Consider the following 26,866-nt stretch of genomic DNA (forward strand, 5'->3'; position numbering starts at 1 on the left):
ACTGTCAACTTGCTCTTAACCTCTTCAAGGCACTACAGTAAAAGTTATTAACTGAAGTCATTTAGAAAACATATGAGATTGTAGATTTTTTTTTTAAAGATAATGTGAGGCTTTGCTAATTTCTTTGTAGGTTTCCCTTCCAAGCAACCTGATGTTGACTCACCATGTTGCATTATCACAGACTCACAGACAGGTTTGGGTTGGAAGCGACCTTACAGACCATCTCATTCCAACCCCCTGCCATGGGCAGGGCGACCTGAGGCATTATAAAACCCTGATGCTGTTCACCTGCTGCTGTGTTACAGTTACAGAGCTGGGTTTATTTTTGCAGCACTGTAAAAGAGATTGCAGTGCCAGCAAAAATTTCTGTGCACTAATGGATGCTCCATGGGTTAATGCTTTTATTAAAGAAGACAGCAGAGCCCTGGCTTGGTTTCTTCACAGTCAGGTATAGCAGGAAAGCAACACAGTAGTGCTGGCAGTGGGATGGGAGCACTGGAGCAGCTGATGCAGGATACAGTGGGGATGGGGCCTGAGGACGAGCCAGCTGGGAGCTGGGGTGCTCACCCCAGCTTGGGTGGCTACAGCTGGATGCTGCAGAGCAGCCCCCAGGCCAGGAGTGAGTGGGCTGGGGCGGATGAAGCTGGGAAGGCTGGTGGGGCTTCCTGCAGGTGGTGGAGGTTGCAGATCTGAGGGAAGGAAGTGTGGTTGAGTGAGATGAGCTGTAATTTTGCTTTCGTATTGCATGAGGCCCTTAACGAGCTGCTCTATCCTCCTCAGTTATTTCATAGGGTTTGTCCAACCACTCTGTTCCAACTGACTAAAGGTTGAGGGAAGACAGTGGGAGAGCTGGGAGCCCCTGGAGTTGGAGCGGCAGGAGCAGAGCAGGTGTACCATTGGTCCTTGTAGCCAAAGCTGAAGCTTGCTGGTATATCCCACTTTCTCCCAGCTGTTCCTCATGCTCTCCTGCAGATTTAGCCTTGAGCGTTGCAGCTGAAGGAGGTGGGCACCCTTTGGGGACATGTGCTTGGTCACGGCGTGTACGCTCTCCAGCCCGTCTGTAAGCATTTTAAGCTGTTAAACATTCCTCTTTCTATTTTCTTTCAGCTGCCTTTATTTTTATTTGTTCCTCATTTTATTTTTACTAGAGTAGATTGTGTTTCCCCTCACCACTGTCTGGAGGACTGCTGCGGCTTTTGCAGGATACACTCAAGCAGCTAGGGCGGGTGGCATCCAGCTGGGTACTCTCAGAGTGGCTGTTCCCCAAAGTCACTGATTTTGGTGATCAGAGATGTTATTTTGGGCCTTTGCTCCTAAATGATGCTCATCCAGCCTACAGCAAGGGAGTTTTCCTGTTATTATTTTCTATTCCTGATGAACATTAAATCTTTCTATCCCTAACAAACATTAAATCTGGTGGATGCCCCATCCCTCGAAGTGTTCCAGGCCAGGCTGGACGGGGCTCAGAGCAGCCTGGTCTAGTGGTAGAGGAGTGGAACAAGATGATCTTTAAGGTCCCTTTCAACCATTATGTAATTCCATGATTCCCAGGTGTGTCCCCAGCCACATACTCCAACTGAAAGAGAGGATTCAGGCAGCTATGGGATCTCCACCCTCAGAAATATTTTGTATTTTCAACCTTGTAGTATTTGCACAGGGGTACACCTGATTGTGACCAGGTACCTGGGTATGACAGTGTATGAAGTTTAATAAGGGCTGCACCAGATTCTGCACCTGTGACGGGGCAACCCTGTCTGTGTGTATAGACCGGGGAACGAGAGGCTGGAGAGCATCTGCAGGAAGGGCCTTGGGGGTCCTGGTCAAGGGAAAGTTGAATATGAGTTTGCAGTGCCCTGGCAGCCAGGAGGGACATCGGTGTCCTGGGCGCTGTCAGGCAAAGCACTGCCAGCCAGCCGAGGGAGGGGATTGTCTCACTCTGCTCTGCTCTAGGGTAGCCTCACTTCAATATTGTGTGCAGTTCTGGGCACTGCAATATAAGAAAGACATTAAGCTATCAGAAAGCATCCAAAGGAGGGCAACGAAGATGGTGAAGGTGCTTATAAGGAGCAGGTCAGTTTGTTTGTTCATCCTGGAGGAGGCGGAGGGGAGACCTCATTGTGGTCTTCAACATCTTCACAAGGGGCAGCAGCAACCTCTGCTCTCTGCGACCAGTGACAGGACTCGAGGAAACGGCTGGAGCTGAGTCAGGGGAGGTTTAGGCTGAATGTTAGGAAAAGGTTCTTCACCCAGAGGGTGGTTGAGCACTGGAACAGGTTCCTCAGGGTCACAACACCAAGCCTGACTGAGTTCAAGAAGCGTTTGGACAACGCTCTTGGGCACATGGTGGAATTCTTTGGGTGTCCTGTGCAGGGCCAGGAGTTGGACTCGATGATCCTCATGAGTCCCCTCCAACTCAGGATATTCTATGATTCTATGCTCTTTCCCAGCACCTTCCCAAAGGCCTCTCCCCACATTTTCTTGGTACCCACTGGGAGGGTCACCAGCTGTGCACTTCTGTGGCCCAGTGTCAGGTCCTGGGAAACACAGCTCAGAGGACGGGGAGGGCAGTGAACATGGAAAATGAAGATGTATTAAGCAGGGAGCACCTGTCAGGGCTTGTTAAGATCAAAACAACCGTGGCTCCAGGCCTGGAGCTTTTTATTCACCTTGGAGGGAAGAGAAGCAGCTTAGCGTTTCACCCCCTTCTTTGTGTGGAACGGTGCAGATGGGGCTCGAGTTGCTTCGTTGGAGTGTCTGCCCGGACCCATGACTGGCAGGTGTTCGGGCTCCCTGGAGGCTCGCCGGGTATTTTCTGCTGTTTCAACTACAGAAATAATTTCTGGCATGAAGTTTTACGAGCTGTTTTCTGCCCTGCCGTGGCAGCCCGGTCTCTGGCTGGTTCTACCGAGAGCTCTGTGTCGCAGAGTGTCCGGGTTCAACCTAAGGGCGCCGAGCGAGCACCTGAACACCCTCCGGCTGCCTCCAGGAGCCGCCTCGGGCAGGCTGCCCGCCCCACCGCCCGCCACACGGCAACCACCGGCGGGCGGCCGGCGGCACAGCGCGGACACTTCAGCCGCCGCCATCCCGCCCCAGCGCTACGAGCGGACAGGGAGCGCTTCCCGAATTCTGCCCGCGCAGGGCAGGTAGGGAGGAACACCCCCCAGTGCCCGGGCCCGGGGCGGCCCCAGAGGCAGGCGGTGCAGCCGGAAGATCCCGCCCCGGTGGGGGCGGCACCGGGCGCGGCACAGGGCGGGCTGTCCCTTCGCGCTCCGCGCCGCCATGGTGGGGAAGGCCAAGCGCCCGCGGCTGCACCGCACCGCCCCCCGGGCCTGGTCCGCCCGGGACCTGCCGCCGCTCCCCGCGCCCGAGCCGGGCCCCGGCCCCGGGAAGGTACCGCGGGCGGGCAGACGCGGGCCGCAGTGACACCCTCGTCCCCACTCCCGCAGGAAGGGCCGGTTCCGCAGCCCCGCTCGGCCCCTCCGGCTCCCGGGGCTGCCCCGAGCGCGGAGCCCCGGCGCGGTGTCGGTGGATGACCCGCGGGCCCGGCCGCGGGGAGGCGCCAGTGGTGGGCGGCAGGGGCGGGCGGGCCCCGCAGGCCGGGCCGAGGGCTGTTCCCGCTTAGGAAAGCCCTGCCGGACCCTTGGTGCTGCTCCTACGGGCTCGCTGCTGCCGGGCAGCTCCTGCTGCCCCGCGCCGCCGCTCCCCCGCTGGAGCGTGTGACGTGGGCACGGCGGGCCGGGAGGCCGAACGGGGGAGCCCGGGGAGCCCTCCAGCACCGGGCCCTGCCTGTGTGCAATGGGAGGCCCAGCGTGCTGCCCCAGGGCGGGTATCACCGCCCCGCAGCAGCAGCTGCGATCCCCAGGCTTGCAGAGAGCCCACGCAGGGTGGTGACAGATGTAGGGGGGTGGCAGCACTGCTCCTGCTGCTGGCGACAGGGTGCCTGTGCTGCGTTGCAGTGGGGGTAACTTGGATGCAGCAGTGAGGATCATTGCCAAGAAGTGTTGGGAGAGAAGGGGTGAGAGAAGAGGCTGCCTGGCTCATTTTGCAGTGGTTCTCTTTGATTTTAGGTTAGGGCAGGTGGAGAGGAGCTGTCAGTTTGCACACACGATCATGTAGGAGATGCAGACAGTGTCTGGTTTCCCCAGCTGTGTTATGAGTACACAGTTCAGATTAAAGCTGGATGCCTTCCCTAGCCCTCTCACAGCAAGAACACAACAGCAGTAAATGTTTTTATGTGCCTAAGCTTTCCTTGTGAGGGCGGAGGAATCACCTGTGCCAAATACAGCTGGGTTTATACCACTATGAAGTTATGTGTCAGTGCTGGTAGATACTGCTGGCTAAAGTAATACATTCTTCTAATCCAGCCAGAGTAGCTACTGCAGAGCTTAGGACTTAGAGGCGTTGCATGCTTAAAGCATGATGCCAAAGATCTAGTGAGTTGCTAGTAGTCACTGAATCTGCTTAATGTGCATCGCTTCAGGCTTTAATCCCCTAATCTGCTCATTTGTTGCTTATCTGTATTGTTCTGTACCTGTAATAAATCTGTCGTTTCCTAAGGATGCTGTTTGAAGCTCTTCTGGGAGAGCTCTCCTGAATGCACTTCAGTGAGGCGAGGTCGGGTTGAAGCAGAAATCTATTAGGACCAGAACAGTCCAAAATGAGACTTTGTGAAACTTCCTTCTGTGTGGAAGAGCCTGGCGGGGGGAGGGCAGGCCAATGGGGTGACTTACCTGCCCCTGCCAACTCAGGAGAGGCACCTGCTCCCTACCACTGTCCCCTTCTGGATGGTGCTAGGTTTGATTTTTTGGGGGGGGATTTTTTAACTAAATGTTGCCTGGTCGTGTTTATACTGATTTCTGGTTCATGTTTCTTTTGGATAAGGACTGGGACTTCTCATCTTCTGATGTCTTTTCTGGGCTGAAGATTGACCCTGATACCCTGGTCAAGAAGCTCGACTTGGACTCCAGAAGCATCATTTCCTCCAGGACAGGTTTGTTGTATTTTGAATGAGTGCCACGTAAGGTTGTGAGCAAAGACACTGGGGACTGTATTTGCCGTGACTGTCAGAACAAGCCCAGGGGAATACAACCCAAACATCCCTTCCCATGTTCCTGCGAGGGCCTTTAAAAGAGGTTTGGTTTTGTTTGGGGTGGAGGCAGAACAGCAAGGATGTGCTTGGTGATCCCTAGATGGGGAACAAGCTTCATGTTATCTGTGGGGTGTCCTCATGCAGCCAAAGACTCCCAGGGGTTGAGAGGACAGCAGGGGCCAGGCTGCGACCTGATCTCTGAGCTTCCTTTGTGGCTGCTTTTGCCTCACTAGCAGCTGCCATTTGTAACCCAGTATTTTGTCAGCAAGTTGCTCGTTGTATACCAACAGTGCTATACACACTGCAGCCTGACTGCAGCAAGTCTTCTCCTCCTGTCCTTTGCTGTTGCTCCCTGGCTCAAGGACTCATGGCAGGAGTGTCCAGCTCACAGGGAGTATGGGGAGTGGGAGCAGGGTGGAGGTGATAGAGCCTTTTGATTTCTAGTCCCACAACAAGGAAGTGCTCCCTCTGACTGCTCGCTGACAGGCAGAGCTTTGTATCTGAAAGCAGGTTTCACCTCTGAATGGAACCTGATGGCACAGCAAGCTGTCCTGATGCAGGTGTGTGTGACTCCCAAATACCTTGTTTACAAACTAAATTAATTTCTTCTCTTTGTGCATATAAATACTACAGTGACTTTGTTTTCCTGTTCAGGGCTACAAACAAACCCAGTAACCACTCAAGGGCTAGTGGTTACCTGAGCAGTGGTGAGCTGCCTATTGGTCACATTTGGTCACAGAGCAGAGTGAGGAAGTGGAGGGGTTGTTTGAGGACACATTTGCCTGCTGCCTGCACAGTAACCTTGGTGAAATGCGTTGTTTTCAAAACAGCAAGTTCACTGTTGGTACCTCTCCTGGGAAAAGGACATGTATGCATCTGTGTGTGCATGTGCACATTGCCATCTCTTTAATTAAATCAGGCAGCATGTTGTTGAGGGCTGGCAGCCTGCAATCCCAGCCCTTCATTGCAGGCTACAGCTGCACACGTCTGGGTTATAAATAGAGCCGTGCTGCTGGTCCCTGTGCAGTGCTGATGATGCAGATGTGTGGTGCCTGACTGCCTCTCTCTAGGCTATGTGCTGGCTTCCTGCAGACAGTGATGCTGACCCTGATGCTTTGTATTCCCTCTCAATTTCCAGATGATCAGCTAAAAATAACTGTTCATTTGGGAGCTCAAAACTGTATTTCAACAGGCAAAAAGTGATTTGATTATTTTTTTTTTACATCCTCCTGAGCTGTGTGCCCTTTCTTCTTGCCTCACTCTGCTGCCATGTAGAGGCTTTTTCATTATGGAAATCAATTCATTTTTTTGTGTTAATTCAGTGAACTGTAACTAGGCTGTGCATACAATGGCAGACAGCCTGGAGTTAGAAAAGAGATTCTAGGCAGACATCCTTTGTCTCCTGGCATCTCTGGTCAGCTCAGACCCTGTTCAGCAGAAAATTCAGCTTCACTTCAACCTTTCCTCCACCCCATTCTTCCCTTCCCCCTCAGCTTAGTGCACAGGGCAGGAGGGTAGGATTCTCCTACACATTGCTATTTTAAGATTTAATAGCAAGACAAAAGCGTGCTTCTCTCCCACTTGCTTTTCAAGCTCTGAGAAGGTCAAGTTGGCAGACTGTAGGTGGGCTCACTCTATCTCGTGTGTTTTTCATAGCTAGAGAAGATTTTTTTTTCTGCCAAGGATGCTGTGTGCCAGTTGAGAAAGCAGGTGTGTTTGTCCTCTATCTGCGTGTGTGCCTCACGTTATCCAAGATTTATCAGAGATTATCCAAGACTGCTGATATCTGTGTGTTTTGTGTTTCGATCTGGCCTTGTACTGTGACTCTCTTCCAAATAAAATTTAGGCAGAGGAAGCGCTTGGAATTGGATTAAATTTTAGAAGATTTCAACTTGGAGCTCAACAGTGGCCAGAAAAGCAAATTGACTGCTGGGGAGTGGGAGGAAAAGAGAACAATGTGGAGAGCATTGTTATACCCTGAAAATAAATCCATGGCACATGCAGCTATTCAATGCTATGTGTAGCATCACAGAGGCTAACTAAACAACAGCAGAGCATGGTTACTTCCAGGGGATGAAAGGCTTCATCTGGAAGACCTGCTTTGATGTCCCAGAGCCAAAGGGATGCAATCCTGCAGGAAACCAAGCAATCGTCGTGGTGGGGCTTGGGGGCTGTCATCTGTGGTTACCAATAAGGGAGGCCACCTCTCTCTCTACATTATTTCCCCTTAGTTTTCCCCAGTTTGTAAGTGACCAGCTTTTGGCTGTGGTTATTCTGAGGGAACAGGGGGAAACACGATGTGTAAGTTGGAAAGTTCAGCGTCTCTGGCAGGGTTAACATCTCATTTAACACGAGTGGTTGTGTGTGCTGGTGCTGAAAGGAGATGGAAAGAGGCCCCTTGTTCTGGGAGGATAAACTGGGGGTGTTGTTTCTTGCCAGCCAGAGATCTTGTTTTTCTGGGGGTTGCTGGTGAATCCAGGGTGCCCTTTGGAAGTATCTGTTACTCTTGGTAATGGTCTGTTGTTTCCCTTGGACACAAGGCCGATTCAGCGTGCTTATTAGTGTAAGGTACCAGCTCATCAGGCTGTTCTGGCATCAGTAATCCTTGTGGCATGAGAAGGAGAGGGTGGAACTGTAACAAAAAATGTCACCAAAATGGAATTGATTGTAGGTGAGTCTTGCATTGTGTTACATAAAAAGCCAGTGGTCTAAAATGGAAAGTATTTTAATGCAGGAGCTCTGAGCTGTGTCGTGCTGTGAAAAAGACCTGTTGCCACTGCTTTCCCCTTCTCCGCTTTTTGTCTTTAATCATCAGCTCGTGTTAATGCCAAATTCCAGATGATTTCCACACGCACACAGGTAACAAAAGCCAGTGCCATCCCTGTGAATGCTGGAGTTCAGTCCATGAGTTACTTGCTTGCTTGGTGATTGTTTCCTATCAGGGTAGTTTACTTAGCCACTGTCGTAATATAAATTCAAAGGCTTTGCCATAATCTAATCCGTGCAGGTACCTCTGTGACTCATGGGAGTGAATAAATCTCATCTGGGTGAGCCTCTGTAGCGTGGGAATTAAATGTTTCCTACCAAGTCAGAAATAATGGCCTGTCAAATAGGGGATTGCCGCTGCTTTTTCTTGTTTGTTTTCTTTAGCTTTGCTTCCTCAGTGTTTGCTCATTGAAGCGAGGGCCTGTTCAGGCATTGCTCTGGCAAACCAGTTGCCTGTGAAAGTCTCTTTTTTTGGAGTGGATGATGAACCAGCTGTGGAACGATACGAACAACTGGACTGGTAGCTTCCTGCTTTATTTTCAGCTACTCCAGAAGGGAACTGTGACAAGCTGTGTTGTTGAGAAAGCAGAAGTGCAACAGCAGCAAGTTCATAATTGCTAGTGAAACCTTAGCTTTTCATCCTGATTTCTGAGTTTGTGGCCTGAGTAGCTTTTCCTGCAGATTCTCTAACTCCTCCTGTGCCACTGGTGAGCCAGGAAAATGTGAAATGTGGATTAAAACCATTTGCTTCCCCTGGTCCTGGACCTGTTATTGGTCTTTCAAGAGACCGTAAGGTGTACCAGAGGGTAGGTTTGGATTGGACTTAAAGAGTGAGAGTGGTGAGGCCCTGGCACAGGTTGTCCAGAGAAGCTGTGGCTGCCTCATCCTTGGAAGTGTTCAAGGCCATTTTGGATGGGGGTGGGGCTTGGAGCAACCTGGTCTAGTGACAAATGAAAGGCAGGTTGGACTACATGCTCTCTGAAGGTTTCTTCCATCCCAAATCACTCTGTGAGTCTGTGGTTCTGTACCAAGGTGTGGGGCATGGAGTCCTGTAGGACATCAGCCTGGACAGAGGTTGTGGTCTGAAGTCCAGGACTGTCTTGTGGCATGGGATCCTCTGTCAGTGGCACAGAGGGGAGTAGAGCAGTGAAATTACTGAGCATCTGACAAGGAATTCCCTTATCCTCCTGAAGAGATGTGGAGATAGGAGAGAATAAAATCAGACCGGGCAGGAACCTGACAGCAATGAAGAGAATTTCTAAAGTCTCCAGGCTGTGTACAGCCTTGCTTTCCCCCTTTCTGAGGTTCTCTGTGAGTTCCTTTTGTTACCAAGCCTCCCTCTGCAGTGTCACTGACTGCGCCCCTCTGGTTTGCACCTCAGCTTCTGCTCAGAAGTTCCATATTTGCTGGGTCTGTCACATTATCTGCTTCCTTCCACTTGGGCTCTGCACCTGCTTGTCCAATTCTTTTCCTCTTTTTGAAGCTTTAAAGAGAAGAGAGAAGCTGTGGTTGGTTGGCATTGTGGTCCTGTATTAACTTCATGCAATATGATTTGCTGTCCTGTTTTGAGTTTGTTTTCCTTTTTTTTATGGGTGATGTACCAGAATCCCTGTGACATCCCTCTGACAGTATTGCTGTTCCTGCAGTGTCTGGACTCGTGGTTACCCTTGCAGTGGATCCACTTTTCGTGTTGCTGGCAGAACTGCAGACATGACCAGGCTCCCTTTACTCTTCAGGAGTTCTTGACAGGATGCAAATCTTTGTGTCCTGTAATTTATTCCTGTCTGTTCATTGCATTTCTGCTTGTTTGTTGCCTTAAATATTATGGCTCTTCCTCTTTAATCCTCATCCCTGATCACCTGCCTCTTTGTTTGCATTTTGGGTTTTTCCCCTCTACTGGCATAATGGGGTGTTTAACAATAGAAGGATTAAAAAAAACCCAAACCTGTTTGTTTTAATGAATGCACCCCTTCTGAATATTAGTTCTAAGCATTTTCTGCTTTTTCTTATTGCATGCTTGGGGAATTTTTAAATCTGCTTGTGCTGGTCATTCAGCACATCCCTGGTGTGGAAAGCTGCTGGATCCTCACAGTTCTGCTGCTGTTGCTTTTCTTCAGCTTTCCATTCCGTGCTGGCAGCTGTCATGCCTGTCTTATGTTTGTTTTGTGCAGAACGTCTTCCCCAAGCTGTTCCCCACCATAACACCCCTCAGATGGAAAGGGGTGTAAACAGGTTGCTCCCCACTCTGAGGATGGCAGTGAGCAGCCTGTGAGGAGCTGCTGCAGCACCTCCGATGTGCGCATGGAGTGTGACGTGCGGCGCCAGTCCAAAATGACAAGGTGTTCCTGCTCTGTCTGTCTTTGTTATCAGCTGCCCAAGCTTTGGTCTGTGTGGATTTTGGGAGTGGTGAGATGCTCTCCCTGAAGCTGGTGTTGGAGGTAGGCTGCTGGCAATGCCCTTGGTGCTGTTGCACTGAAATAATTTTAACGTCTTTGAAAATACCTGGTTGGCGTGTGGATCTGGGAGGAGCAACTTTGCATTTAAGCTGGGAATTCTTGCTTTAGCTCCCCCCCTCCACCCTGTACCTTCTGCAAGATGTCTGTCTTCCTTCGTGTCACCCGCACAGGTCAAGGATGTGTCCCAGGACTGGGCATACAGGTCTCTGCTCAAATGGCAAATTTCCCTCTGTGAGCTGGTGTTGCTTCTGACATTGTGTGTGAAAGTGCTTGAAACCTCTAGTAACAGAATTTGCAAGAAAGGAAGAATTCCCAGGGAAGGGAAAATGCTAGGCAGAGATTAAACAGGCAAAGTGATATTCTTTACCCTCTCTCCCAGGCCCAAGGTTGGCCATCCTGGTAGCTTGATAAAGTGACAGATGGCAATTTACCATGTCTGGGTAAATGGCTTTAGTAGCAGTTTAAGTTCGTTTTCCCTTGCTTTTTAACTGAAATCTGTTTGGTTTGTTGACTGCATCATTAGGAGCTGCTCTTATCTTGACAATGCCAGATCGCCTTTTAAGGGCAGATGTGGTGTGTGAGAGTTTTCTAACAGGCTGTTATAAAACTGCACTGTGTTTGAAAGGAGCTGCGATAGCGGTAGGGGAAGCCTCTCCAGTGAGGTCACACGACCTCAGACTACAGGACACCTCAAACAGATTCTGTAGTTTTCAACAACTCACCTTGAAGCCAGAGGGTTTTTCTGTTCCTTTGGTCCAGAGGATTAAAGTCAGTGGGATCTTGATTCAGGAGTCAGATTGACCAAGTTCTGTAGCAGCGGTGAACAGCTGTGGGGACTGCTTGAAACAGAGAACAGTGACCTGCTGTGGGTAGCTCCTGGGAGAATTTGGAGTGAGAATCTTATTGAAAGCTAAAAACATTGGTGCCTTAAATGATAATAACTAAAAAAAAAAAAACAAAAAAAAGGTAAAAAATCCACACTGCTTAAAGTTGCTGTAACAATTTGTCTGTGCTGTGAGAATAGCTGTAGGAAGCTCCACTTTAATTAAAGTCAATGCAATTAATTTAAAAGTGGTAAATGAGTGTCTGAAACTCTGAAACTTGCACTATTTCCAGTGCTTTGACTTCCCTTCTGGAGACGGACCATTTCCATGTTGTGAGCGCCTTCTGCCAGATTATGGGAATCAGTTGTGTTAATATTTATGGAACTAATTAACTGTTTTGTTTTCTTCCCCTCCCTCTAGCTGTGGCTAAGTCCCTGTTCTTAAAATTAACATTAGAAAGCCCCAAAAGCTCTAATTAACTAGTGGCCATGGATACTGAGCATTACACAAACACAGGAAAGTTTTCTAGAGAGCCCCAGGCTTCCAAAATGTTTGCAGCCTGCTCCCGGGGAGGAGGCAGTCGGTGGTGGGAAGAGCCTGAAATGAGTCTTAGGAGTTTGAAGGATGTGTCAGATCCCTGTTCTTTCTTATTATGGTTGGCTCCTTGGCTGTGCCTGCTGTGTAATGCTCACCGGTAGCACTGGTGGAAGTTCAGTGCTTGCCCTGGAGCAGCCCTTCTGTGCTGCTGAGTGGCTGGAGAGGAGGGTACAGCTCAGTGAGGGACTGGGGACTCCTTTGGTGAGGCTCCTGAGCTGCTGCTCTGTGCTTTTGCAAAGCCTTCTTCTGGCCTTTGTGAAAGTTGAGTGCCCAAACATGTGCTTTTTAGGTCAAACATGTCAGTCCCTTGTGCCCCTGAAGGGACTGAATTTGAGGCCAGTGTGCCTCTTTGCCTTCCTGGTGAGGTGTGACAGGGCGTGGCAGTTGCAAGTCATGCCATGTCTTGCTGTGTGTGATCACGAGTTTTAAAAGGATACTAGTCTAGCCTGGTATTCTCCTGCTGAATAAATGAGTTTAAAATGGTCAGACATCCTTACTTACACAAAAATAGATCAGCCCTATTTAGGAGAGTACTGGAGCTGCAGCATTGCAGAAGACCGTTATGAACTGAAATCTTTGTCTTTGCTGTACTAACACTAAAGCTTTGGCATAATTGAGTTATAAAATTATAAGTGCTACAAAGAGAGAGGTGGAATGGCTCTGCACCTGTGGCAAAGGGACTTGCCAGCACAAGTCTCAGTAATGCAAACCTCTCATGGGGCATGAGAGGGGTAGTTTCACCCTGCATAAACTGAGAAACCGAATCCCAAGAGGGGTGAAGAAGGGCTTGTGCAGAGGGCAGATGGATATCTCTGGAAGTCAGAGCCCTTTCCTTCTCCCCAGCAGCAGTATGGGGCAGTGTCAAGCTGTCAAACCTCTCTGAAATACATGTCCCGGGAGTCTAACAGATGCTCTTTTTAGATAATTGGTAGAGGCTGGTAAAGGGTGGATGGGATGAGAGGTTTCCCTCTTCCGGGTTGCCCCTTCTGACTTGCCTTGACATGCTTTTTAGGTGCAGGAATAAGTCAGCCTCCTCTTTCTTCTGCTGACATCCCTGGGAAATGCCTGTGTGAGGAAGGTTATTTTGCTTGGGTATTTTTTCCATAAACTTCCGTGCTACATAAATCAGATTTCTCTTGTACTGACAGATAAATCTTTGCCCTGCTAATATGGGTCTTATTGAGGCTGTGTATTTAAAGGGAGATCTCAAGTGTTCATGTCTGTCATTCAGACTAAGAGGGATCTATAGTATTATTCTATTCTATGCAAGTTATCTTTTATTCTAGTCTTTGTGAGCAATTTATGGGTCAAGGTTTTCTTTATGCTTGGGTGAAAATGCATATGTCAGCTGAAGGTCTGTTTACCCCCTTTAGCATTTCAAAGTGGCACTATTGATGCTCATATGTGGCATAACTGGTAACAACACTTAATTTGGGTTTAGCTTTTTAGTCAAGTGGCTTATAAAAAGGAAATAAGAGGGGTTTTGTTGTTTTTTTTAAAATAAGGTTTTTAACACCGTAAATCTCAATGTACGTTGTCTAAGCTAACTGAAGGAAACACAACTATGCAAGGATTAAATGAGTAGGTACTGAAGTATTCTGGGTTGTTTGAAATGGTGATTTGGACAGGTTTAGATTGAACTTTGATTGAATTTGCAGTGTTGCAGTGAATTTGCAGTGTTGCAAATATTCCGTGAGGCTAACCACAAAAAATCCTGGAGAAAATCCTGCTGGAGGTGAATAGGTGTTCAAGCAAGTAGGGACTGTGAGCTGGAAGGTACTCTTGAAAACGTTCCATTTAGTGATATTGGTAACCAACTCCAATGAAACATGGTGTTCTAGAGAGCCTGTGGCAGGAAGTCTGAGGTAAGATGGGGCACACAAATTTGTTTCCCGACCCCCTTGTGCTGTGTGCTCGACTGTGCGTGGAGAACACACAGCAAATCAATAGATCTGCTTAAAGAGTCTGGGCTTCTGTGGGTGTCGTGGACATTCATGCCTCGTGTGGCTGTGTGTGTGCAGACTCTGGGCTCATTTCCTTTTGTTGCATTTCCTGGCTACACTGCTTTTTAACTTTGTTTTTCCTTATGTCTATTTTCATCTCAAAGATTATTTGTAAATTCAGGTCACCGAGTGTTCTTATGTAACGGGAATGTGCCTCTTTAGCATGGGGAGGACATTCCCAGCTGCCACGAGTAAAGGCTGTGTCTGTGCATGCAGGAGTTATTTTGCAATGTGCTTTGAGTTGAAATAACCTGGTGATCCTATTGATAGGGAGGCATGGAAAGGCTCTTCCAGACTGCAGAAATTCTGCTGCCAGAAATCCCAGTTTTAAATTGCTTTGTTCAGTGACACTTCCGTGTTTTGCTCAGTGAAGCCTCTGGCTATTGCTTTTGATTCATGCCAGTGATTTGTGACAGCAGGGCTGGGCTTAGGTGTGTGCTCCTCTGCAGATACAGGTGTGCTTGTTGCTTTAGTGCCTGTACCTGAGTGGGTTTTATTTATGGAAATAGCATAAAAATGTGCAGATACTACTAATGTGGAGTTATTATGACTTCTTCATATATTTTCTTCCTACAAAATAGAGGGCATTGGGCTGTTTACCTGTATTGGATGTAAGTAGCAAGATTTTGGTAGTGGGGGAGAGACCAGAGCTCTCATGTTCTGGACACACCCAGGTCCAGGTGTCCAGGAGCTGAAGTGCATTCAGTGCAGCCACAGCTGAGCCTGTCTGCCACAACGGTGCTGTGTCTGGAAAAACATGTAATTAAGAAGGAGTGAAAAAAAGAGGAGTAGAAAAAGTGAGAGCCCCGTGAAGACCAGGGACAGAAAAGGAGGAGAGGAGGTGCTCTCCCATGGGAAGGACCCCAGTGGGTAAGTGTGAGGAGGAAGGAGCAGTAGAGAGAGCGACTGTAATGCCATTCCCTGGCCCCTTGCACTGCTTAAGGGAGTCAGGAATGAAGGAGTCGGAATGAAGGAATGGAGCTGAGAAGGGTGGGGGAAGGTGTTTTAGTGTCTGTCATTGTTTTTCACCGCCTGATTCTATTTTCATTGGCAATACATTGCATTAATTTTCCCCATATCTAGTTGGTTTTGCCTGTGATGGTAATTGGTGAGTGATCTCCCTGTTGTTTATCTTAGCCCACAAACTTTTCATCTTATTTTCTTCCCCTGTTCTGTTGAGGAGGGGGAGAGAGGGAGCAGCTGGGTGGGCATCTGGCAGCTGGCCCAGGTCAACCCGTTGCATCACTGTAGCTCAGTAAAAATTGAGATGAAGCTCAGTACCAGGTAGAACTGTTGCTCTGTGGTTGTTCCTCTGCCTTCCTTACTGTCTCTTTCAACTGAATGTCTCCTGAGCATTGTGCAGATCCACCTTGCATGAAAACTGAATTCCTTTGCTTTTCATTAATGCTCACAGATGTTTAAGCAAGTCATTATCCCACGTGTCTGTGGTACGTGTGTACCTGTAATAACATTGTGGCCCTTGCATCCTGAGGGTCAGAATTAGAACCTCTCCCCTCCTTCTGTTCAGGGAAGGAAAGGGAACAGAACAGGGTACAGCCATATACTCTAAGTTCAGGGAAGTACAGAACAGATCTTGGGTCCATCCAGATGTTTCTTCTGCATGTCTTTGCTGTGTAGGAGGTGCTGCCTTGTTCCAGCTGTGCCTGCATTGTTGACAGCTCTGTAGCAAGAGAGCAGAACAAATCTGCCTGAACAGTGTTCTTTTTCAGATGTTAGAAGTGCTCATTAGAGGGCAGCAGAATAACTCTTCCTTTTTCTAGGTCAGGTCTATATTTTTGAATGATATTTTTCATCTCCGCAAGGCACAGAACAAAATTTTCCAGTTCCTCCTTCAGTTTTTCCTGGTGCAGTAAGTGTAAAAAACAACGATGCCTATATGAAAACCTTAGCCAGTATAAAAAAAAACAGGGAGTAATTATAGTAAAACCTGCTTCTTGGAAGCTTGGAAGGGTTGCAGGCTCAAACGAGGGAGAGCTTCTCTAAGATTAAACCACAAATGGTCAGCACAATATGTGGAAAAGCAGCCAAAGGAATCTTTCAGAGCTAACTTGTTTTTTGCTCAGCCTAATTCTTATTTGACTTATATGTCCATATGCATTTATGGATTTGTTTGCTGTACTCCAGCTGTGGCTGCCACCTTTTTCTGCTTGAAGAAAATGTTAAAGAACCAGTCTTACTTCATCTGAAAGTAATCTTTAAATGAGATCTGATGGTACCACCCCCCCATCGTCTGTAATGTAAACACTATAAATAATTTTGGCGCAGTCTTTAAAGGCTAAGTGAGGCTGGGATTTGGAGTCCAGCATCACAATACTTAAATGCATTATTTATTATGTAACATCCATGGAAGAAGGCTGTAGCACTGACTTTGCAGCTAGTGTGCTTCAGGCTTCAGAAAGAGCTATGTAGAAATCCTGGCTAGGAGTGAACATCTCCTGTATGAATATCTCCTGTACACGTCTTTGCACACTGTTGACCTTTGGGGGAGGTGAACTGGTTCCAGCAAAGGCAACTGGAATAGCAGGAATGGCAGGAAAAATATTTTTTTTTTCCAATTTTAGCAGCATCAGCCGTTGGTTTCCAACAGCTGGCTCTGATTTTTGGAAGGTCCTCAGTGGAAGCAAAGCTTCGTTAACTAATCTTTGCTTCTTGGCCTGGTGTGGTAGAGCACATATGAGGATTGGCAGGGGGGGACAACGACACGTTTCTCTCTTACCCGCAGTGTCTTGGTTGTTTTGACATTACATCCTGCAGATTTCCTTATCTCCCTATCCTCTACCCGAAGGTGTCCACCCAAAGGGGCAGGTTCCTCACGACTTGGTGGGTGCCATGTGTTCCTCACATGAGTGGGGGCTCTACCACAACACCGTGGACTTGGCTGCTGCTTTCTGTCCTGAATTATTTTTAGGATGGTGATATCCAAACCTGCAAACCTCTGAAATGGAACAGCCTTCTTGTTATCATCAAACATTGTTCCTGGCACAGTGGCTTGGATCAGTCCTGCCTCCTGGAGAAGTCCAGATTGTGCTTTGCACTCTTGGTTTGAGATCTGCCATGAAGCTGGCATTTCTTCACGTTGTGCTGCGACACCTCAGCAAAGGCAGGACAAAATGGGGAGGTCCTCATCAGGAAAGGAAAGCTGAACAAAGCCAGAAAAATGTGAAAAATAGCTCATAGCTCTTGGCAGCTCTTGGTCCATTAGGTAAAATTAATATCCTGTCAGCGGGGTAAAAATATTGAACTCAGACCAAGTGAAGACCCAGTGATGAGTCTGTAGGCATGTGGTTCTCAATCCATTGGACAGTGATCCATATTAGGAAATTAGCAGGCACAGTGCTCATGCCATAGCCCTTTTCATGCAGAGAAATACTGTTTCTGCCAGCATCTTCCATGCAATGTGGAAAGATCTGCTGGCCTCTCTTTTACAGTGAAAGCCTTTCTCTTCTGGGAACTAGTATGGTATTTTGTTGGAGATGCAGGTGTTCTCAGTAGGTGTACCTTTTTGGGCACGGTGAGCCTAAATATATCAAGATACTGCTTGGGAAGGGGGGTGTAGTTTTTGTGTTCAGGGAGCACTTTCTTCACAGGACGGATGCCAGTCCTTGTTCCCCTGTAAGCATGGGGATACTGAACGCAGAGAGGTGAAGGGGCAGGTGTGTCTCAAGGTTTGCTGTTGTAGTCTCAGACCTGGCAGCTCTGAAAGCTGAGAGCAAGGAGTGTCAGAGAACTACTCACAGTAGTTTGGATCCTTCCCCACCCCGTTATTTCTTTTAACGTCATGGGTGTTCTTGCCACAGGTCTATGCTGGCAGCTGCTGATCTCATCCCTGTGTGGGGTGGGTGGGGCTGGACCCACTTGTTCTAGTGCAGACACAGTGTAAATGAGACTTTTTACTGTCTGCCTGTGCTGCTGGTAGGGGGGGTAGAGAGAATCAAGTACAAAGTGTCAGAGCCCTGTCATTTTTTAAATATTTTGCTTGCTTTAAAATAGATTCTACCAGGATAATGTCATTCCGAGATGGGTGACTGATGCTGACCTGCAAGTTTCAAATAAAGAAAAGGGGAAGAGGTGATGGGCTGGAAAAAAATTTTAAAAAGCTGCTGCCTTTCCTAGAGAGGCCTAGATCTAGATTTTTCTTTTTTAAAGGTTTTATTTGCATTTAAGTGAGCCAAATGGGCATGCACATTGGAGTAGAGGGGCTAGCTCTAAGACTTTTTTGGAAAAACAACTCTCAGGTGACACAAGAGAGAATCTTTGTGTGAGAGTCTTGTGTGAGAATCATTGTGGGTAAGACAGAGAGTCCCCGACAGAGTAGTCAAACCTAGCTTTGTCAGGAGCTGAAGAATGCTGTGGGAGGTCTGCAGTGAAGTGATGATCACAGGGGTCTGTAGAGGGGCTTGGTAGTGGGGTGGTGCCTCTGTCCCCTGGAGCCAGGCAGAGGAGTGGGGTGGATGTAGGCCTGTCCAGGGGGGAAAATGCTGTGGGAGTGTCTGTGTTGTATAAGATGGCAGAGCTGGTGATCCTGCTGGTACCTCAGGGCTTTTGAGAGCTCTGGATTGTGAGCTGAAGCGGAAGAGCAGTTGAGACGGCATAAAAGTGGCAGCCACCAGAAGTGGCAGAGGATGCTGGAAGAGGTGGTGAAGCAGTGTTTGGACCAGTTCCACTTATGGGGCAGTCTGAGCTCACAGGAGGAGGGAAGGAGACTTGATGTGCTTGGGCATCACCTGGAATGAATGTTTTCATGGGCTAGGCTTCTTGAACTGTGTAATCAACACCACCACACAAAAAAAAACCCAAACCAATAGTTCACTGTGTAATGTTGGAGCGGTAGAACTGGTAAGATCCATTCAAGGTTAAAGGGCTGTTAGGAACACACAGGCTTCATGCAGACACAGGGTCACCTCAATCTGTCCTTTAGGGGCTTCTGCTTGGCAGCTCCAGTCTCGACCTTGTGCTGAAACATTTACTTATCAATGGCAGTCACTTGTCTAGTGCTGCAAGAAAAAAGTCACCTTGTGTCTGGTCTGGACATAACTTGCCCTTTGAGCTGGGAGGGCTATGTGGGGCAGGAGTGAGTCCCTGGGTGCAGCAGGTGTTAACCTGCAGTAGATGCTTGAGGCTGGTCTTGAGTTATCTCTCCGCTCCAATTGCAGACCAGAGCAACGTGGATTTCATGCCTTGTGCTTCTCCAGGTGATTACTTTTCTAGCTCCATTCTTCAAATGCTTCCCAGTTTTGGAATCTGCTGTGTGTGCTCCTAAAAAAGGAGAGGGGAAGGGTTACGCATTGCTGATCCTGCATGTTGATTGTTGCCCAACCGAGCTGGAAGCTGGAGATCAAGTGTATGCCTGTCACAAACAATTTGGGAAGTTTTCCAGGGTCTTCTCACCCTCCTTCCTACTTTATATTTATGCTAGTGTTTTAGTCCTCTGTGTGTGCAGCAGTTTATAAAACCACTTATTGTGCAAGTGTTGTTGGAACTGACCAATCAGAATGTGACTGGAATCGAGCTAATAACTCTTAAATTATGTAAATAATGAAAGTCTGCTGGTGTTATACAGGCTGAGTTGTGGAGCTGTTTTTGATGTCTAAATCTAAAATTATCTTGTATATATTGCCTAAGCAGGCTGTCAGGTAAAAGAAATTAATATGGTTACATTTAATATGTGACTGTTTGGTTGTAGAAGATGTGGTTGGACTTTGTGTTCCCTCAGTGCTCCCGAGCTGTAGGTGTTTGGGTTTCCTGGTGTGTAGGAGCTCTGACAGCTGCAGATGGTGGGATTAACTCCTTGACGTATTGTTGTGCAACAGATAGGGCAGCATGGGGAGGGAGAGCACACTGTGTTAATCTGCCACACAGACTTTAAAATCAAGGGCAAGCTCTGACGTGATTATTTTTTTCATTTCCTTGTCAATGCATGGAGTGTTGTGAGTGGGGAAATGAACCCACGCTGTGGGGAGCCTGAGACCAGACGCGTTAAAGAATCCAAAGAGAAGTGCCAGGAGAGGAGAATTAATCAACAGTTAAAATAACCCAGTGGAAATTTTGCCATGGTCCTAAAGCTCTGAGTAAGCTTCAGAGTAATTACTTCATGAAAAAAACTGATTGGAGCAGTCAGGAAGTGTCTCTAGAAGCTCTGCCTCTGCTTTTCTTTCTGCTGGTGTGTAGGCATTGCCTGAGGACTCGTGGCTGTGCTGGTGTAGAATGTGATGGCAGGTTCACTGAGCTTCTTTAGCACAGGGGCAGGAAAAGCACCCATGACTGGCCTCACCTCAAAGGCAACAGGCAGCCTGGGGTTTAGGAGCTCATAGCTGTGTCTGCAGCCAAATGCTGTCCTTCCCGAGCGTTGCTGTTTATCTGTAGATCGGTTTTTCAGCGTTGATGCCAAAGGTGTGGAATATGAGCAATGATTGAATGGATCATCAGAGATCTTCTTCCTGGAAAAGATGACTGTGAGAAAAGAGGAGCTGATGAAGTTTAGTAAAATAGGATTGCCACAGAGGTGAGGAGAGACTAAACTTGTTCCCAGTGAGCTAAGTGGAAAAAAACTAACTAGAAGATGCTGGGCTCGGGACAGGCAAAAATCTTTAAGCAAAATGGCAGTTAAGTTGCAGGACTCTTTGCACATATTTGTTCTGGATTTCTGGTGCCCACATGGGATGCCAAATAACTGGTCAGATCCCCCAAACTAAAAATACATTGGAGGTACTAAATGTATAGACTGTATACTTGGGCATTGTCTGCATGAAGCTGTGGTCAGGCCTGGTATGTTCTGAGCCCAGTTTCAGTGACCTTTCTTTGTCTCCTGAAGGTACAGACATTTACAGCTGGAGATAGGGCAGAGAGGCTGCCAGTGGTACAGCTAAATAGTGCCAGGGTGGAATTCTTTTTGTTTCTGCCCTGATCCCAAGTCCCAAATACATTCATGAAGTCAACTCTGCCGCTTGGCTATTTTAGCATAAGGTTGTCACTGTGTTTCTAGTTCAATTTGAAAACTGAAATGGAAGTGTTGAGAATCTAACCTGGCACAGGGTTAGATTGCTTTTAACACAATTCTGTGGCAGAGCTGCTGGAATGGAGAGCAGCTGATTAGTATGCTTAGGAGATACAAGTTAAGCTTTGGGCTTTTTTATCCATTTTGCCTGTAGCATTCTTGCAACTGGCTGGAAATTGATATATTTTCCCAGTTTGTTTTTGCAGTCATTAGTATGTACTTACTTTCTTCTCTCCTCTGCTTTCTGCTGCCCTTCAGATCCATCATGGAATTAATTGGTGAGGAAAAAAGATCAGGGAAAGAAATTTGTCCACTGCACATTGCAGGAGTTTGCTGGCAGTGCTATGTCAGATCAAGCACAGAATCATAACGCACCTTTATCTGCTCCACGTTTCTTGCTTCAGGATAGGATGTGCAGGTTTTGTCTGGAAAATAAGGCCTATGGCCAAGACTGGAAACACTGGCTACTTAGCACTAGGGAGGAGAGGAGAGGAGAGATTAAGGTTGAACAAGCAAGCAGGGGAAGAACAGTAGACAATAGAAATGCTGTCTCTGCTGTCCTGGAAAAAGGGTAAGCTGCTTCTAAGAGGTCCTAAGTCACTGTTTGGAGGCTGGGAAAGAGCCACTGTTTGGAAAGCAGAGACTGGGATCTCTTGGAAAGGGCAGAGATTGATTGGATTAACTAGGGCAGCATTGAAAGGCAAAACTCATCAACAAGGAAATGAAGTGGGGCAAGGCTTTTTTTAAGTCCTCTTTGTTGTTTAGTCTTGCCTGGGGGATTAGGTGCTGCGAGTTCCTTAGAAGAGGCTTGAACTTTCTCTCTGCCCCTTTGTCCCAGTAAAAGATGTGTCTGTGCCTCCTGGTGTGGCCCTTCCTGGAGCTTGGTCCCGGCACATTGCATAGTCTTGGATAGTGTGGTCTTCTGCCTAAGCCCTCCTCCTCACCTCGTGCCCATTCTTAAAGCAGACCAAAGCATTTAGTCCTCTCCTGTGTTTCTCCTGCAGTTCTGTTTTCTTCTGTTCATTGGTTTATTCTAAAATTCAAGCTGTATCTGTTTATTCCTTGTAAAATTCCCACATGCATGTCTGAAGGGAGGTTTCTGTCACGTCTGCATCTTTAATTTAGAGGCACGTGATCCTCTCTGCGTACATACTCTGGGCCAGGCAGGGCAGTGCAGTGTCTGAGGCAGTAGCAGTGGGTTTATGTGTATCCAGTCTCTGTTATTGTGCCTGGGACCAGTTAGGAATCTGCTGTTTGCAAACACAAAATATGTAACTTTTAAGACCGTGGCAGTCAGGATGCAGAAGTGGGCCTGTGTATGTCTCCAAATGTTAATCTGCTGTATTTTAATTCCATTTCTTTTCCTGCCTTTCTCTTTCCTGAGGTCCTTGTGGGGTAAAGTTTAGTATCCAGACATCTCTGGTTTTTTTCATGTCAGCAGGTCTCCAAGAGCCGATTCAGGCACTTTCTTCCTTGTTATGTGTGTCTGAAAGCTACTGCATCCTTGGTGGGCTTGCACAACTTCTTACCACCAGCTTCCTGACAGAGTCTTGAGCTTGGTGGCCTCACCTTTTACCAAGATCTCCCTTTTGGATATTCATCTGAGGCAGAGGTGATGACATCCCAATACCCCTAACGAGTGAGTAGGAAAGTAAGAGATGATGGAAAGCTCATTCATGGGACAGTTATGGGACTATAGGAGGAGAGGAGAGTCACCTGTGCCATGACAGGATAAGCTATACAGCTGTAGAGCAGGTAATCTGTGGGGAAGAAGAGAAGGAAGAGATCCCGTAGCAGTGTTCATCAGAACTGTTTAACAGACAGATGTGGGAGATACAGTCAGGGTTCACTCCAAAAGCTCTTCATTCAGAGCTTGCACCCAGGTTTCTCTCTTAGGAGTCCTACCAGCTACTCCCCTCCTTTACCTCCTTCTGTCTAACAACAGGGGGCTCTTCTGGACTCAAACCTATGTCTAAGTGTGGCTGGGAAATAGAACAAAGTTGTGGTGTCCTACCAGGTCCTGCCTCTGGTCACCTTCCTTCTCCCATGCCACGTGCTGCCTTATTTCCCAGTGGAGCTGTGGCCACTGCCTTTGGCTGGTGGTTCTTCTAATTAGGTCCTTGGGAAGAGGCAAAACTCAGCTGAGAAATCTGTAGCTAGAAACATCAAAGGAGAAGGTGAAATCAGGGAGGAAGGAAGATTTTTTTCAGGCTGTTGATGAGCTGGTGTTTAAGCAGATCAAAAACTACCATTTGATGTTGACCCCTGAGCTGTTTCTGAAGCTGCTTCTGTTTTGTACTTCCAGGCTGCCTTCAGGGTGGGAATTGGTGCTGGGATGTTTGATCAGGAGAGTTGTTTCTCTCCCTCCTTGTCTGATGGTCAGACACATGGTTCTCTGTGGTTCCTGTGTGGGGGAGAGCTGTGCTAGCAAGGTGAGGGTCGGGGTGGGTCAGCCAATGATTTTCATGTTTCTCTTGTTTCTCGTGGTTTGGTTAGTGCTGTCAATGCTGAATCTCCTACTGTGACAAGATCTTCCCCACCTTCCCATGAGGCTTGGCGTAGGAATTAGTGTGTCTTGTAGGAACAAAAGGGTATCCACATTGGGCACTCCCATCTTTTGACAGCAGCCAGCAGGGAAAACCTGGGCAATATGGCAACACTTTCCTTCCAATGCCTTAGCTGGGCATTTTGAAACTTCAAGCGCCTACTAACCGTTATGAAAAACAGACTAGTGAGCTGCAGAAGTAGAAGGCTGTAGATATCACCATTGCCAAATCTCGTGAGTCCCCCTGTTCTTCCAGCCCTGAGAGATTCTGCTGACATTCCCTCTGCCCTTGCTTGTGAACCTGTCCCAGGGGCTTGGGACTGCTTATGTGTTCATTCACATCAGGCTGGAATGAAGGCAACAGTTGGCCTAGAGATGTGTTGCTACTGATAAATTTTAACTTCTGTCTGAAATAGATTATGGGCACTTCAGACCTCAGGGCTGAAGTCTGAAAGATCAGTCTCAAGGAGCATCCTGTGCTCCTGACCACGTGTCTCCTTGGCGTGATGCTGACTTGGTTTGGTTCAGTTAAAGGAGCAGAAAGCTACCCTGGGTGCAGGTTTGTCTGGGGGGATACAGGCCAGTGCTGGGGGAGGCAGGGTGGAAGGAGCAGCAGCAAGCCCCTGGGTAAGCTAAGCCAAAGCTAAGCTCTCATTTGCCTGCCCCCTGAGCTGCTCTGTGCTGGAGTCTGCCCACTGTTGTCTCTGTGCCAAGTTTCCAAATGTCATGTGTTGATAATGCTGCTAGTATTGATATTGCTTCACTTTCCATGTTGATCTTTCCAGAGGAAACAGCCCTGGCTCTGTGTCATTAACATAGAAGTTGATTACAGTTGATTTTTTTTTTTCTTAATTTAGTTCCATTAGAGACAAGCAATCCAATACTGCATTCAGTATTCCCTGGAGCAGGACAGCACTTTCCAGGCCTCTTCCCTGCTCCCCAAAACACCCCCGAGCATCCTGCCAGCATCACTGCAGAGTTTGAGAGTGTGTCTGCAATCCCTTTAGCAGTAGGTCGGGTGTTGGCATACAGAGGCCTTTGAGTGGTGTTCTGGAGATGTTGCCTGTACAGGCATGCAGTGGAAGAGGCTGCCAGTGTGCCAAGACAGCAGATTTACTGAACAGTGTTTACTAAATGAAGTCAGGGCTCCTTCCCTGATGCATGGCCTAGCAAAGGCTGAGGGCTGCCCACCTGAGGTGTGGCTGGCTATACTTCAAGCTTTTTGACTATTACCTGACATGTTTAACTGGAATATGTATTTTGGTGAAATCCCAGCTTGATTATAGATGCTAAAGTGCTATTTCTGCCTGAGGGAAGGTTTTTTGAGGAAGTGCGGGAAGAGCGGATATGTGACTTTCAGCTTCCTTGTCCTTGAATCTCAGGCTATACAGCTCTCTGGACAGTGGTGGCAGGCTGGTCCTGCCTGCTGAAGGAGTATCCTCTTTGTTCCTGAGTGTTGCTGAAAAGGTAGCCTGAGGTCACTGCTTGCCAGTGTTAAAGGGGTGCATTCAGTCAGGACCATCCAGCAAATGCCTTCCCTCAGGTCTAGATTGCAACACAGCCTTTAGATGCTAATTTTGCAAATCTCCCAAGAAGAAATAGGAAAACTGTTAGCTGGGAAGAATACTTGTATGGATCTTCAAGAGTTTTTCTAGGATTTCTCACGGTTTCACCTGTGCTTTCATTGTATCCTTGCACTGGTGGACACTTGTGAAGAAGGGAGTGGTTCAGGAATACATTTTAGGTAGTCTTTTCCTAGTCTGGGCAAGTTCAAGTCCATGTTGCTGTTGGAATAGTCGCTGCCACAGGAAATGGTGGGGTACAGAGATCAGGCTTGGATGTTACTTTTGGGTCAGCTGTCATGTTTAAAAAGTAATAGGTTCATGTTTTTCTGCAAAGCACTGTGGTATAAGCACGGGTGCTTCTGAAAGGGAAGTTGTTGGAGTGAAGTATTTGGTGACCCTCTAGCAAACTAGAGGCAGGGGAAGTAATGACAGGAGGAATTCTCTCCTCTTTCAGCTCTCTTCTGCCTTCTGCTGTGCCCCTGAATGCTTATTCCTTCTCAACTAATGAAAGAAGAGGATGAAACTTGTCCAACCTGTGCCTACAGAGAGGACTTAGTGAGTAGGCTCTTCATGGGAGAGAAGTGATCCTCTTGCCTTCTTGAAAACATCTCTTCTCCTTGTCTGCCCAGATGGGCTTTCTGTGGGCTTTGGGTTTGCCGTGGCAGCCCTGTACCTGTCAGCTGGGAGACAAACCTCACTGTGCATTTAATGGTGTCCTGTGGATGTCCAGCCTCCTTTAATGTCCTTGTTTCTGCCCCTTCCCTTGCTGTTCTTGCTTCTCCCCTTTCTTACTGTGCAGGAGCTTCATCCTTATCTTCCTGTCATTTGAACCTGTCATTTCAGCCAGTTTTGGTATTCTTCTCTTGACCTTCATGGCTCAATTCTTTCTTCTTCACTGTGGAAACATTTGTGATGTGATCTTTTCTCTCCACTCTGCGCCACAGAAGCTCATGTACATAACTCCCACTTATTGCTGGTCTTGTTTTGTTTTTACCCTGAAGTTATGTAGCTGCACAGTCTACTCAGTTCAGTTTCTGGCTGACATTGTTGTATTGCCTGGAAATATAATTGAGTATTGATCACAGGGCATTCAGCTGTCAAATGAGTTAATATATTAATTACGTGTAACAGTGTGTCACTCCAGTAATGTTTGTTACCTCCTGGCTTAGGTAGCTTGAGGGTGTGTTGAGAGGAAGGGTGTTAGAGGGACCTTGGAGCAGCATGCTGTGTTTCCTTTCGGTTTTTGCCTTTTAATAGTTATGAGTCCTTTCACCAGTGGTGGTCTGGGCATTGCTGTTTTGCTGGTGCTGTTGTTTCTTGCCTGTTCCTGCTTGTTATTCTCTGCTGATCATAAATTTCTAGAAGCCTTTAACTACCTCAGTGGTTACTTCAAAAGCTGTTGGAAACCAGGTTGGAGTACTCCCAGTTAACATCATGCTTCTGGGGTCTTCCTGGGAAATGGCAGCACCTCCCCTTCCTCAGACAGAGCATCAATCTGTCCCGACCTGATTCGGGAGCTGAGTAGCTACCTGTTGGTAGATGCCTTCCTCTGTCAGGCTTCCACATCACAGGGAGTGCAAATAAATTCAACTTGTCCTCTTTACTCCCTGGAGGTTTTCATTGCTCTGACTCCCACCCCTCCTTTAGACCTAAAGAGTGCATCCATTGTGGATACATGGCTTAATAAGGAAGAAAATGTTTCTCTGCTGCGAAGTCTTGCTACCAGTTCACACTGGATTCTGTCTGTCAAAAATCTTCGAAAACCTCTGGCCAGAGGCACCTTTTAGTACGAGCTGTGTGATTAACCTGAAACTGTGTCCCTGCCAGCTTTCCCCATGCTACAACTAGAGTAGAACATCACATAAACTGACCTCAGTGTGTGTGGTGTCAGATTCCTGACGTGTCCAGAGAAGGGTATACCGAGCTACAGAAGGATCTGGGAGCACAGGCCTTGTGCTCCCAGGATGAGGAGCAGCTGAGGGAATGGGGGTTGTTTACCCTGGAGA

The 26,866-nt window shown here is 47.7% G+C and overlaps 1 protein-coding gene across 4 annotated transcripts in view; it reads left to right on the forward strand.

The window, feature by feature from the left end:
- Positions 1-2,753: 2,753 nt before the first annotated feature.
- The window catches only part of FAM207A (family with sequence similarity 207 member A), a 55,727-nt gene continuing 31,614 nt past the window's right edge, over positions 2,754-26,866 (forward strand). Inside the window, exons 1-2 of one of the 4 annotated variants that reach the window (XM_032692826.1) lie at positions 2,754-2,805; positions 4,882-4,990. In XM_032692826.1, the coding sequence (XP_032548717.1) occupies positions 2,767-2,805; positions 4,882-4,990 (148 nt within the window). In that variant the 5' untranslated portion in view covers positions 2,754-2,766. Of the gene's footprint in view, positions 2,806-3,162; positions 3,391-4,579; positions 4,610-4,881; positions 4,991-26,866 lie in introns of those variants that run through there. The other 3 variants (XM_032692825.1, XM_032692824.1, XM_032692827.1) reach the window with 3 other exon arrangements.

Source organism: Chiroxiphia lanceolata, chromosome 7 (assembly GCF_009829145.1).
Source record: "Chiroxiphia lanceolata isolate bChiLan1 chromosome 7, bChiLan1.pri, whole genome shotgun sequence".
NCBI classification, from domain to species: Eukaryota; Metazoa; Chordata; class Aves; order Passeriformes; family Pipridae; genus Chiroxiphia; species Chiroxiphia lanceolata.